Genomic DNA, 15,051 nt, shown 5'->3' with positions numbered 1-15,051 from the left:
GAAAACATAAATAGCAACAAATAGCAAAACATTACACTGCATTTTACACATATAAAGTACGTGATGGGGCATCCACGGATAGGAGCCGGACAATGTTATGTGTACAACTGATGAGATACAAAAGATAAACAGTACAACACTAAAGCTTTCCGTGCTCTTGGTGTGAAGAGTAGGTATCTGGGATTTTGATGTGAGCTTCTTTCTTTCTGCCAACTTTCGGCTGAACTTGTAAATTCCGATTTCAGAGTTCAAACAGAAAGCACCACAAGTCTAACACGGAGGACAGGGCTTGGGGCATTGTAACATTTCATGCAGCTTCGCGCTAGTTCTTACAGGCAAGGAGTCAGGCCAGTCACAAGCTTCTATGTTGTCCAGTTGTACTCAGTCATTCTGCTGCTCCCTACTACTTCCTTCTAAGTTCATTCATCAGAGTCTCTCACTTCCCACAACAACTGGAACAATGTCACACACATGATACCCACAAGGTCCATGCATCCATCTATTATCTATACACCACTTTAATCCTCTGTAAGGTTGTGGGGGTGTTGGAACCTATCCCAGCTGAATTGGGGTGAAGGGGACACCTGGACACCTACAGACAAATTAGAATCCCTAATTAACCTCTGCATATTTGTGGACTGTGGGAGGAAGCCAGAGAACCCGGGATGGGAAATACTGGTATATATGAACCAACAACTTACAGTCCCATCAGTAGATCTGATGCTGTGACCAAGCTCTCCGCACAAAGTCTACTTGTGGAGCTCACGGTCCCTTGAGAGAAAGAAGCTGTAGCCCCAGTTGGTCTCCAAAGTGAGCATATTAGACAGATCCTGAGGGAGGTGGTTCTAGGAAGACAGAACATAGTGCTCTGCTGAACCTACTGAGATATTGAGGCATTGTAGAGTGCAATGACTTTACTAGATGAAATGGTAAATTTGTTTTAAAGACAGACATATGTACATGCTGTATAACACCAGTGACTTATCCTCTGGTGGAGCCATCAAACTAAAACAAGACTAAGCATACACACCACATGTTGTCATTATCCAGCACATCATTTTATTTGTGAGAATCATTACAGTTATGACATAAATAGGACATGGACATTGTTTAATAAATATCTACACACAGTACGCAGCTTTTGATCCATCACAGTATACATTTTAATAAAACACTGTCATAAGGATTGTCACCAAAATGTTTCCAATGAAAGTTAACACATTATTAAGTACCCTACACAAATTCCATTGATAAACATCTCAGCATAAAAGCATGACTTACAATATAACATTTAAAAATGTATCAAAAAGTCACAATTTCAACTTTTCTCCTGCTGTTAGGTAACTGTTAGACATGCAACAGAAAAACACTTCTACTGGTACTAACACTGAGATAAAAGCATGCTTAGAATTTATACAAGAAGTAGACGAAGCCAATCTTTTCACCGTGCAGAGATCATTTTTACTTATTTCTACTGCAAAGGTGGTTGCTATGATATCAGCTGACTTTGGACAACTTGTATCACATCTTATGATATGAGCTGCACATGATAAAGTCTTAAAATTACTTAGTTTAAGTGGTGAAAATCAATATTATCCATTCACTGTCACACGTGATCAACAACAGGCAGGGAGTAGGAGATGGAAAAATAACTGTTGTAAAGCCAATGGCTAAATAAATTTAAAATGCATTGAGAAAGGAGGCCATAGAGGGACAACCTAAACTAACTGCAAAGTGGATACATATATGATGGTTAATACTCTCATGAGCAGTACTGGAGTAAGTATATTTTAAATATTTTAGAATATACAAAAATCTACTTTCAAATGCATACATCATTTAATTAAATGCAGTCCACTTTCATCTTTACTCAGCATATGAATTTAGTTCCAGTATTATCCTCATTTACTTAGAAGTTGAGTCATTCTTTCTGGACTTACTAGTTTGGGAATACAGGTACTCACCATAGTTATTACTCAAAACAAATACTCTGTTATCTTCCTCTGACATAATGTGGCAGCAGTGAAGGTGTGTGCTTACTGGGTGGAGGTAGCTTTAGATTGTTTCTGTTATAGCTGTCAGTGAAACCTAAAAAAATATGTTTTGCAGTCAAACCAGGAGCAAAAGCTAAACTTCACAATACTAACATTTATTTACATGTTTGTATTTGTGTTGTATATTTACATGTTTAACATTCAACCAGTCTATATCAACCTGTGTAATCTGGAAAGACACATGACAGCTGATGGTGAGTGCAGAGATGGTAAATGTTAACATCTTTCTTGGACGTACTCACAATTCTTCACTGGTGCCCAATAACAGCAGGAAGTATCAAAAAGAAATAAATCTTTTAAGTCACTTTCACAATCACTGTTTTTCTGAACATTGGACAGAGCAGCCTTACTAACTTTCCCAATATCAGCCTTCTCCCAGATTTACAGTCTGGCACCTGCTTTAAGTCTGGCCTTCTTCCTTCCTGCTTAGGCACCACCTGCTAATGCCTCCTTGTTTTTCTTCTCGTTCTTCTCCTTAACAGTGGATATCTCTTTCTGACACAGATCCTGGATCAGTTTAGATTTGAGAAAGCGCTTGTAGGAGTCTTTCTCCATCAAAGTGTAGATCATCTTCTGAGCCTCTTCAAAGCAAGATGGGCAGGCATTCTCGACATTCAGCCTCGTCTGTTCTTTCGTCACTGCATCTAAGTTTACCTGAAATGACAAAGAGTGCGGTGAAAGAAGGGTTTAAGGTACAAAATTTCACGGCATTTCAACTGAATGAACTTGTAACTTGACATACAGATAGCTGACAAATTAAAGGAAAAACCAAGATAAGTTGTCATAATAAGATATAATAAGTTGTCTTAAACCATGCCAGCAAAACGGTATAACAGAGCCACCAGATTCCCTCACAGCAGGAGTAGAACATTTACACTACCGTTCAAAAGTCACTTAGAAATGTTCTTGTTTTCGAAAGAAAAGCATGATTTTTTCAATGAAGATAACATTAAATTAATCAGAACTACAGTCCAGACATTGTGAATGTGGTAAATGACTATTCTAGCTGGAAACGGCTGATTTCTAATGGAATATCTACACAGGGGTACAGAGGAACATTTCCAGCAACCACCACTCCTGTGTTCTAATGCTACATTGTGTTAGCTAATGGTGTTGAAAGGCTCACTGATGATTAGAAAGCCCTTGTACAGTTATGTTAGCACATGAATAAAAGTATGAATTTTCATGGAAAATATTAAACTGTCTGGGTGACCCCAAATGTTTGAACGGTAGTGTAGGACTGTGCTGCTCTCTTGCTGAAAGGTGACTCATTTCACCATATCAATTTTTTCACGTCTATCTGCACCATTGCCTATGGTGTTTGCACCACTGGAATCTCACATATGCATTCATCTTTTGAGGGTTGATGCACTGTAATTCTACTATAATGTTCCTTCCTGTGACTGCTCAGTGAACTCTTCTTGTAGACAGTCTATTGAAACACAAGCCAGCTGAACAATCTTTGTAACTGAAACTTCTGCCATTTGTGCCCCAACACTGAACCATCTTTCAAAGTCGCTTAGATGTTTCCTCTGCATTAGTTGTGTTTCTCCACTTATTTATTTAGGCTTTTCCATTCATTTGTCACTCATTTGTACACGAAAAAAGACCATCAGAAGGGGTGAATGCAAAAGTTTTTCCTTAAAAAGGCAATATATTTGTTTTCCAGTTCAAGAAAACACATTAGAGAAAGTGAAAAAGGAAGACAATAAAATGAAAATCCTGACAGCTATTGGCAAGTTTCTGTTTTCTTTGTTTCAAAAAGGGATCAAAGGTGAACCTAAAAGGACTGAAATGAGTAATGTCCCAGATTTTCTTCATCAGTTCCAACCATCCAACTTCCCTGGATTAGAACCATTACAGTATTCTCTTTGATCAGCACCATGACTGAATGGTCATTAGCAGTGTTATTCATATGTATATTCCTAGCTATGTAATCACAGTTAACTTTAAGTGTTTACTTCACTGGAGGGGAATGTGCAGCTGCATTAATGAAACTTAAGTGTGTTTGTGGCTCCCAAACATGTCGGCAGTTGCTCCTTTTCCTTCCTTTTCTCAGCCTCTTTTTTTGCCGTTCTTGAGTCATTTTTGGCTTGTTGTGTTTTCCACATTTTACACTTTGACTTTGCATATAAAACTGTCCAATAACTATTTCTTACTTGCTATTGTTCCATTTTCTTCATGCTCACACACACACAGATTATATCACTAGTATTATGGCATTGACGCCATTACCTCATTGGGAGCATCTGCCTCAACATATTGCTGGTAGATCTGCTTGGCTGTGGTTGCCAACTTGGAGAGTGTAGTCTTCTTGTAGTCTTCACAAGCGACCCAGAAATCCATGTTTTCCTCACTGAACTCAGACCTCAAGAAGCTGGTGAAGACAGTGCGACCAGCTAATAGAGAAAGAGAGAGCATATTTCTTTTTAATATCCAACATATTCTACAGACCCATGACTGCAGCTATAGGCATGTGCAGTTTACAATAAGTGCAATATCACTTCAATATCAAATGTTTCTAAATTGCACCAACTCAGTAATTGTATTGCTTCTAAGTTGAACCGTATTTCCTCTGTCTGTAAAATTCTAAACCAACATATTTGCTATATTAATAAATAAGGTCCATCTTCGTGCTTCACTGTCAGGTTTATTGTGGTTCACACCAAATATATTGGACCCCATTTGAGATAAACCAGTTTGTCTTGGTCTCATCTGATCCAAGAATGTGATCCCAATATTCATCAAGCTCCTTTTCAGTTTTTTAGGAAAGTTTCATCCCACAGTTTTGTGCTGGAGACCAAGCAACGGTTGTTTGTACTCTGTCCAGACAGGTTGACATCATGCAACGTCCTTCACACTGTCTGAGTTACAGAAACTCTGATTTACATTTATAACCCCAGTACCAAATCTGAAGGACTTTCCCATCTCTTTCTCAGAGCTAGACTGCTTGAATCGCACACTGCCAGTGAATGAGGAGCACAGTCACTGAAGCTCCAATCTGCTGCAACTGTATTTCAACTGCTTTTTAGTTGGTCACCAAACTTGTTCCATCTTGTCCATTTTTGTGAAGTCTCGCCATCAGATTTTTTTTTTTTTCCCGATGTGGAGCCATGATGCAAACATTAAGATATACACAGCATATAGGTTCAAAACTGATAAAACTCTGGTGTTCACAATTCAGTTTATAACCATAATTATGGCGTTAGGCTGAGCTGAAACCACAGGTGTACTGTTTAGGTGAGTACAGGTTTTCTAACTTGTGTGTGACATATTCTATTTGTCAGCTTAGAAATAAAACTGTTACTGAAAGGTGATTCAAGTTCAAATCATACAGCAGAAGTGTACTCATTTCTGTATGTGATAACTCACATTGTGTATGCTAATCTTTATTGAAGCTTCATTCAAAAAATAAATAAATGGAGTAATATATCTGCATAAAGATCCTGCCACATGCCCCAGGGAATCTAAATGACCTGGCATTCTTGGCTGCCAGATTTGTGATGAATAATGCAGCAGACTCAACACCTGCCCAAGGCTAGCCAAAATGCTGCTAACTCTGTTTTAGGAAAACCAGATAAGTGTTTGAATCAGTTCCTTACTGCTCATCAGGTGTCAGAAAACTATCAAAAATGAAGAATGGACGTGTTCATGTCTATAAATAATGAATAATTACAAGATGGCATTAGAAACGGCACATGAAGCTACATTTTAGGTAGCATGTCCATGGGCAAGATTTAGAAAGATTCAGCTTTACAGCAACTTTAACACACAATTTATGTGATAAGTGCATCCTGTCTTGAATGTTGCAATAATGAAACCAGCTAATAGAAGAGCACGGTACAAACAGATCTAAGCTTTCATAGACGTCACATTACTGGAAAATATGACAGAAGTAGCAGCACTGCTGCAAAATCTTACTTGGCTTAGAGTACAGATTCAGAATATCGCAGAGGTCATGATATGATAAACAGAAGAAGCCTGAACCAATGAGAGTAGACAGATGTATTCAGGAAGACCGAAGGAAGACAATGTTGGAGGTCAGTGGATGAGGTCATGGAACAGAGCAGAACTCAGCTGATTTCCCTCAAGGCCATCGCTCCCATTTTCTACTCACAAACAGTATGATTCTCAGAGGGCTTATACACGAACACAAACACACACACACACACACACACACACACACACACACACACACACACACACACACACACACACAGACATATGTATACTTGGTACTGGTCAGTGCGCCCTGAGAGGCCATTCAGTACTGCCTTGTGACACGTAGTCGAAAACCAGAGTATGAGAATGCATCTACAAGTGCCTGTGTGTGTGCACTCTATTTGCATACTTCTGTATCCGAGCCCGGCCTTCTTTACTTCCCTTTCACGTCATGATCACAGTGTTAATGTGTCAGAGCGTGTGAGCTGGGTGATTCTACTTTATTCGCATTTAACAGACACCCAACCATATGCTGTACTGTGAGTATTTTTTTTCCAATTTTGTGGCTTTCAACTGTGCAACATGAAGTTAAGGGCCACAGTTGGGACGGTCAAAACCTTACTGGCAACCATTAGTAAAGAATGCAAAAGCCATGACCTAGTCTAATGGTATTCCCATGGTTTCACTATTATGTGTACTTTAAGGGTCATTCTATAAACCCTGAGAGACAGTCTGCTGAGAACTAATTAATCTAGCATCTGCCTTACAGTAACTGGCAGCATTATTAGGATCAAACAACGTCCTCTGGGCTTGCTTTGGGATTGAACAATCATTGCCTTGTTCCCATTCGACTTTAATTTTTTAGCTGTAAATTGACAATGTTACACTTACTGTCACTGCTCATGACGTGGCTGAAAGACTCCTTCCATTTCTCCACCTCAGCTGCATTAGGCTCCCTAAAACACACATAAATAATGCTTAACGAAAGAGGCTGCACAGATTCTCCTGTAAGCAATTAAAAACACGTATATGTCTTTGCAATGCAGATATGTTTTATTATTTGCTTGTGTTCACCATACACAGTGTGCACTCCCAAATTTGTATAAAACATCTCCACTGTGTGAAAAAAATAAGGCGTATTAAGGTAACTGTCGTGGCTTCTCCTCTCACTGAGGCAGAAAAAACAGCCAGTTGACTAAACGCCCTCCCACTTAATAACTGTATTTAGAAAGTAAAAATACAATAGCTTTATAAGGCTTTGATTCTGAATTACAACAGCTCATCCAGTTGCACCAATTCAGTGATCAATAATGATCATGTGACATTTACAAATTGAAACCTTTAGTGCAATAATGCCTTTTTAAAGATTCAATTACCTCAGAAACAGCAGCAATAATGAGAAAAATCAATATGTCTTCCCAGTGAGAGAAGAGTAATCTATAAACATAAACTGTAGATCATGTGAACGCTTCTCATCACAGAACAGAAAGGCTCTACGTGTTGTGCATGAAGTAGTTGCTGTACAATTCTAGCAGAAAAACTGAATATTGATTATTTGTGTGTGTATGGGTTACACGTTACAAAAATGGAAAGGTCGGAGTAAATGCCGCTACTCCTAACCTTCTGAGAAACAACAATAATGGGCTTCCTGTGGGAACACAACCTGCAGACAGATCAGTATCAAAATAAGCCCAGAACAAGACATGATGGGCTTTTCAGCAAGGCAGTTCAATTTCAAAATGTATACTAGAGCAGAAACACTAATTATTTGTCAATCAGTCACACAGACGTAATCATTTTTGTCTACACATGCCAACACCTGAACGTGTTAATTATAACATAATTACACTCATCCAAGAAGACAGGGACTGTTTTTTAAGAAAATATTGCAGATGACACTTAACTAGTATGTTCAAAAAGTCAAGCAGGAAATCTTTTCAAGTTCCTATCAAGTATCTTTTCAGCTTTTTAATTAACTGCATCAAAGCAAGGTCACTTAATACGTCAACCCATTCATCTGTTTTCTCATCAAGTCTTTCCATTCAAACCTTTGTCAACTGAAAGAAATCTTAAGTTCGAATGATTCATTCAGGGACACATCAATACAGGAGGTCTACGTTTTGTACTCTGCACCAAACAAATTCTTTGATTGTTTTAACAGAGGAGACAACTAAGCTTGTCATACCTTTAGATTCAAATGCTGGGTCACCGGGGTTAAATTTATTTAAGTTATTAAGGAAGAAAAATTGGATTAGACTTAATAAAAGTAGTAGCAGTCAATGAAAATTTCCCTGCAGAAATGCATCCTGTCTAGAGGCAGCTAACACAAACCCCTTCGTCAAGAACTGTCAGTGTGCTTCTTCCAGATTTAAATAAAATGAATAAATTCCTTTTAATGCAGGATTCATGAATAGAACGTCTGAAGCTTTAATCATAAACTTTGTGAATGTGGTTAGATATTCTCAGTGGAAAAAGGCTTTATTTGGTATTTGGAGAATAAACGTACTATTTGAAACTGTGCATAAACTGAACCAACATTTCCTCTGACCTCTTTGCAGCAGCAGTGGTAGTTTTCTCTTTCAGCTGCTTCTGATCGGCTGCTTGGGGTTCAGGCTTCTGGAGCAAGAAGCTGATTTTGTGCTTGATGTCTTTGGCACTGTGGAGAAGCAGATGAGAGAACAGTGAGTGAAAAGCATTTCAGGTTGTTTGCATCAATAATATCTACACAGAGGCTTGCTTGCATGATGATTTATGTAAACAAGTGCTTAGCAGATTACCAACTGGTTTCTGTTCTTTGCAATAAAAAGTTGCACTTTAAAAAATTTTACATGTACACAGATCTTTTTCACAGACTTCTTTTTAATATGGTTATTTTTGCAGGAATATAAAAACACCTGCAGCGACTTGTTCAAACTACATTGGGCTTACCTTTTCAAGCATGTTGCAGGAAGAGTTGCAAGTCCTTTACACATGATGAGTTTATTGAAGATCCAAAGTCAGTACTGTTGTTGTAAATGATGACAAAGACACAACAGTGCACTTGTGAACAGATTTTTTAAAGCAGCGTCCTTCTGTATTAGACAGCAGGCTGCACTTCTCTCCGCCCCCAGCAGTGGCTTTATACCTCCGAAATGCACTGAAAACTGGCCAATCACACCAGACAGAGAGAGAGAGAGAGAGAGAGAGAGAGAGAGAGAGAGAGAGAGAGAGAGAGAGAGAGAGAGAGAATAAATGGGGGAAATTTACAGCAGATGGGATCGAATGTAACCAAAACAAAAAGGTGTTTTCCATTGAGTGACTTGTTTCAGGCATTTGAGGAACTAGTGAAGTCATCCCCCTGTGGAAAAAGACCAGACATCTTTATCATACTGAGCATAAATATAATCCAGGCATGGACACTGTCACAAGTATATGACTTCCATTACGTTCACTGAGGCATTTGTGGGGAAGTGCTGTCATTTGTTTTTACTCGTGGACCCTTTTCAGTTCAGTTTGCAGCAGTAAGAGTTTACAGTCTAGCACGTGAGAGCTGTTCACTTCAATAACACCTTCCCTGTGCTACAGTGTCATAGGAATACTGCATACAATAAGTGTCATTGGATTTTGTCTCTTTTTTGCCTTTCTGTTCTGCATTAAAAAGACAAACTATAAAATATCTGTGTACAAATTAAAATCTTACTTTTAAATGATGAGGCCAGGTAAACTTCCAAAAAGTAAATGATCAGTAGGGTCGCAGGGAGCTGGAGACTATCCTAGCTGACTGAGGGTGAAGGCAGAGACACCCTGGACAGAGCACCAGTCTATCACAGGGTTACATACAGAGCCAAACAATAACACTCACATTCACTCCTATGGACAATTTAGAATCACCAATTAACCCCAGCATGTTTTTAGACTGTGGGAGGAAGCTGAAGAAACAGGAGAAAACCCACGCATGCACAGGGAGAACATGCAAACTCACAAAACTTACATGTTTCAGTGAAATTTATACTTGTTTTTCCCCACCTCAACAAATCCACAGGCTCTTGTAATGTTTTACAGCTCTAAGTAGTTCCATTATTTTATCTGTTCACTGTAAAGGCAGACAACAGTCCATCAGCACACTCTGATCAAAAAACTGTATGCCCCAATTCAACCTGAGGAAGTGATTGTAAAGACCATGTACGATATAATGATAGTACTGTGGAACAAAAAAATCAACACTGTTTTATTTATCTGATATTGACAAAATGATACAATAGATTAATCTACAGATTAAAATGTTAATGAAATAGCTGTCTGTTGGCCTCATGTGAACTCATCAAATCCACACTTCCACTGGTCTAATGTCTATTGCTTGTGTTTCTTGGTGCCAACCGTTCTCTTCTTTTTCCTCTGTCTCCTCAGCAGTGGTTTCTTTGCCGCACTTCAATCATTAATTCATACGTTTTCCTCCTGTGATGCTGAGATGTATTCTGCTGCTCGAACTCCAGGAAGCACAGATATATATATGGGTGCCATTAATTGTTGTGTTTCAGAGACTGGAGACTTGAATGAATTTCTTGTAGGCAGCAGAATGCTTCCTCTTCTACTGATGCAATGAGAGATAGTTTTATTGTCATTTCAATACATTTTCAAAGTTCTTGAAATTTTCTACACTAACTGACCCATATGTCTTTAAATAATAATGGACAGTTGTTTCTGTTTACATTGTTTAGGGGTTCTTGCCATAATTTGGGCTGCTGCAGAAGTTGAACAGGGTGACAAGCCTTAGAACAACACTCCATAACACACCTGATGGTCACAAAAACATTAAGAAAGCAAGATATTCTACCAGTACATTTTTGAAAAGGCACAACCCAGAGGAAAATCTAACAACTCATAGCTTTGTCTTCTATAGCTGCGGAGACAAAACTGTGATTCTTATTTAAAGCTTGCCTGGGTTTCAATCTTGTTTATTATTTATGTTTCTTACATTTTCTGCAAAATGTATTCTATACTTTTTCACTCCTCAAAGTTGCCACCTTTGGCAGATATAACAGCTGAACACACTCCTGACATTTTTTCCACAATGGAAATCAAATATTCCTCAGACAGTTCTTCCCAACTCTGATGCTGAAGTTCCTATAAATGTGTGGCACATGTAGGTTGCTTTGGTTTCATTCTTCTGTCAAGTTCATCCCAAACCAGCTCCATGAGGTTTAAGTCTGGAGACTGTGCTGGTCACTCCATGTTATAAATCCAACAAGTCCTCCAATTCATACGACCACAGAGGTCGTATGTAACGTGCACTGGAATACGACCCATGAGGGCATATTTACGTTAGCGCCCCTACGGGGAAAAGGAACGCATTACAGGATTTAATTTGAGAAACAGCTTTTCCCTCACTTTCCCAGCACGGGTTTAGAGTTAGGGTTAGGGATAGGGATAGTGTTAGATAAAAGTTTGTTCATGGTGACGTTTCACCTGCGACACCGCAGTGTTGATATTTACTCAACCGCTAGAGGTCGCATAGTCAAAACGTAACACTCGGTCGTAATACGGGCATGTACAGACGACCGATGTGGTCGTTTTTTGTTTGAGGACAGGCTCTTAACATCTTACCATTTTGTTCTTTTTTACTAAGGTAGATCTGACGTAGCTTGGGCTTACGGTATGTTTTGGGTCATTATCTTGCTGTTGGATGAACCCCTGACCAAGCAGGAACATACCAGAGGGTACTGCATGGAGCTGCAGAATGCTGTGGTAGCTGTTTTGGTTCTCGGTAGTGCTCACTCTGTTCAAGTCACCAACCCTGGATCCAGCAAAACAGCCCCAGACCATCACGCTGCCTCCTCCATGCTTGACAGTTGATGTCACACACTGAGGAACCATCCTTTCTCCTACTCGAAGGCATACAAAAATCCTATGTAATGAACCAAAGATTTAAAATTTTGATACACGAGTCCATAATATCTTCTTCCAGTCTTCAGTACTCCATTGGCAGTGTTTCATGGCCCAGACAAGCCTCTTTTTCTTATTCTGATGTCTTAGCAATGGCTTCTGTGCAGCAATTCAACCTGTCAAACCTGCAACTCCAAGTCTTCTCTCCACAGTTGAAAGTGAGACTTCTTACTGCCATCACTATTAAGCTGTGCTTGAAGCTGGTGTCCTGTGAGCCACCTATCACCAAGCCGTTGACTGTCAGAAAGTTGTCTTCTGATTCTGTTGTGCCTTTGGGTCTTCCAGACCTCATCCTTTCAGAGCTTCTGAGTGCCTTTTGATGGGGAAGAAAACTGTAGTCACTGACACCTTGAATTTCTTCACAATTTCTCTGTAGGTAAGACTAACATTTTTAAGTGTTATGATGGTCTGTCTCTCTTCTATTGTTAATTAGCTTTTCCTCACCATTTTTATAGCAACACAGTACCTTCTACAGTACAATACTGTTCAAATAGTGCTCTGGAGGGTGTGGTGGCATGATGACCCTACTTTTATGCAGACAGAGAGGGTTGTAAGTAATCAAGAAAAGTTGGGACACCTGTAGAATTTGGCAGCACCAACTTTCAAGCATTGACCAACCTCTATTGCGGCAGAACAGATTAAAGTTGTTAATCCATTTCTTGTTTGTTGAAAAATGTCTTTTTGTATCATTCTGAAAAGTACATTATTTTTCAGTTTTGAGTAACCTTACCTTTTTTAGAACCTCTGGCAGTTCACCACTTACCATTTCAAGCTATACATTGGACTTGAACTACTTGAATTTCAGTTAAAAAAAAAAAGGAAAAATTGGGCATTTTAAAACTTTTGACTGGTAGTGTGTGTGGAAATATGTGGATGCACGCGTGCTTGCATGCATGCGTGCATGAGTGTGTGAATGTGTGTATGTACACATACATACATACATACACATACATACATACATAAAATATGGGAAACATATCAGATAAGATGAATGAGATTGCAAACAATAGAAGATCAAGATTTTCCTCTGGGATCCTTTAATTTGAAAGCATAGCAGGTGATGGAGCTTGTTAAGATATTACTAACAGACTGTGATCAAGCCATCCATTGGCTACTTTCAGAAATCTTAAAAATGAAACTTTTTTGTTTGTTTCACACTTTTTCTGTCATTTCATTTGTGTTATATTCACTTTAATGTAAAAGTAAAAACAGTCTTACTAAGTCAGCCAAGTCTCAAACCCATGCACTCACATTAATGGATTTGCCACTTAATGTAGTGTTTACTTTTACCATGGCTGTCTCCATTTATGTGTGGGATTACATCTGAAGCAGTTAAATGATCAAAGTCTGAATGACAGAATGTTACCATTTTAACAGCCTGAAGATGAAAACAATGTCATGTTCCTATTTTAGAAATGTCTTATGTTAAAGCTATAGTGGCAGCTCCAATCAGGTAATTATCTAGGTCAAACAAGCAGTAAATCAATAGAATGCATCACAGCAGCTTATGTAAAACTGACCTTTTGTATATGCTGACAAGAAGCAGTTAGAGATAATCTAAATCTCCGGATGGCTGGACTTTGTGGATCTATGGTGCTGATGCGTCTTCTGGCAGAATCACCTCCAACTCTGCATCTAAACATCACAGTCTTATCCAGATCTGACCCCGACAGCTTTAACTCAAGAGTCCTTTATAACCATGACTGCAGAAATAGGTCGACCAGTTCAATATGATTTTTGAGGATGCAGTCAAGTGGTTATTGTCATGGTAATAGTTTTTCTAGTCACCACCTGCATCCATCACCTAAAGTGGCCAGATGGATGATAGAGGTCAAAAGTGCAGAGATCCACACATTTAGGGATGAACTGAAAAAGATTATTTCTTAAATCAATCTAAAATTAGTTTGGAAGCACTGCATATCAATCAGTGGATAAAACCATGAAAGCTGGATGTGAGCTGTAATTACATGAATTATAAACCCACACAGTAGCAATCAGACTGCAAAAAATAAACTAACTTGAAATTTCTGTACCCAGAGTGATTTCAAAGCAGCGTGTGCTTGTTCCCTGGTTGTTTGATGTTGCATCTTATCACACATTATGGACTAGTTTTACCACATCAAATTTTGAAACAACAGAGAAACCAATTGAGGCAAAAATAAATAAAAAAAACAGATGGAAAACACTTACTTACACCTTATTTTCAGTGCTTGTAGCTGTCTGCATTAGTGGAAGGAGTTTGCTCAGTTTTTATAAAGTCACCTAAGTCTGCTCACATCAGCTGAGCTATCACCGGGACAAATGAGTCAACTCCATCCACTAATGAGGACCGTGTGGTTAAAAGCTCCTGAACAGCTAGTGTTTCTATGGTCAGAAGTGATCATTCACAACACAAACACAGGTCAACTGTCACAAAAAAAAATTGTGAAAGCAGGTTTTGAAAGTATAATATCAATGCTACTATGAAATAAACAAAGCATATTTTTAATAAAAGGAAGTAACAAAAACCTTTAATTAGTTCTGTTTTAATTAAAAGGTATGCATCAGCACTAGACACCTTTGGATAGCTCACATATCGCTGACTTAAAGAGTAATAATATGCCTGAGATTGTATGTCATTAAAACTGAAAACTTTCTGGTCTGTCAGCAGCAGTTTCTGTTCTAGTGGTGTAAAACTCAAGATCACTCTTGGTCTCTAGACTGGTTGACTCAGTCTTAGAGAGAGTACTCAGGAGTCTATTTCAAGATCTGTTAAGACTGCAGAAATGTTACTACATTGTCCGCACATTTTCTCATTTACTTTTAAACATCATTACTGCCCTTAGATTTAAAACTTAGTGGTACAGTGGTGCTCCAGCTTCCTCCCACAGTCCAAAGACAACGCTGAGGTTAAACGTGATTTTTGGCTGTCTGTCTCTATGTAGCCATGTGATAGGGTGGTGATCTGTCCGTGCTTTCACCTTAAATTAGTTGAGACAGGCTCCCCCCACGACCATACAGAAGATAAAGCAGGGTACAGATAATGGAAGGATTTATTGATTTAAAGCTTATCTCAAATAGTACAATGTTGAGCATTCATCTGTCACGCTGTGTTTCAAGAATCAATTCAAGAAACACAACAGTACATGAACTC

The 15,051-nt window shown here is 38.8% G+C and overlaps 1 protein-coding gene across 1 annotated transcript; it reads right to left on the bottom strand.

Moving 5' to 3' along the window:
• Positions 1-1,034: 1,034 nt before the first annotated feature.
• rgs4 (regulator of G protein signaling 4) lies at positions 1,035-9,108 on the bottom strand. Its single transcript, XM_022197307.2, has 5 exons — positions 8,925-9,108; positions 8,545-8,652; positions 6,888-6,952; positions 4,290-4,453; positions 1,035-2,708 (listed from the first exon to the last, which is right to left on the bottom strand). The coding sequence occupies exons 1-5, from the start codon at positions 8,966-8,968 to the stop codon at positions 2,481-2,483; spliced, it is 609 nt and encodes a 202-aa protein (XP_022052999.2). The 5' UTR covers positions 8,969-9,108; the 3' UTR covers positions 1,035-2,480.
• Positions 9,109-15,051: the final 5,943 nt, after the last annotated feature.

This window comes from Acanthochromis polyacanthus, chromosome 4 (assembly GCF_021347895.1).
Source record: "Acanthochromis polyacanthus isolate Apoly-LR-REF ecotype Palm Island chromosome 4, KAUST_Apoly_ChrSc, whole genome shotgun sequence".
In the NCBI taxonomy this organism is placed as follows: Eukaryota; Metazoa; Chordata; class Actinopteri; family Pomacentridae; genus Acanthochromis; species Acanthochromis polyacanthus.
Note: the sequence above shows the minus strand (reverse complement) of the source record. Positions and strands in the feature narration are given on the sequence as shown.

Coding starts and splice junctions, on each gene's coding strand:
- rgs4 (XM_022197307.2), bottom strand. CDS start 8,968: ATGTGTAAAGGACTTGCAACTCTTCCTGCAACATGCTTGAAAAG. Junction 8,653..8,924: donor CCTGCAACATGCTTGAAAAG/GTAAGCCCAATG, acceptor GCTTCTCCACAG/TGCCAAAGACATCAAGCACA. Junction 2,709..4,289: donor AGGCAGATGCTCCCAATGAG/GTAATGGCGTCA, acceptor TTGTCATTTCAG/GTAAACTTAGATGCAGTGAC.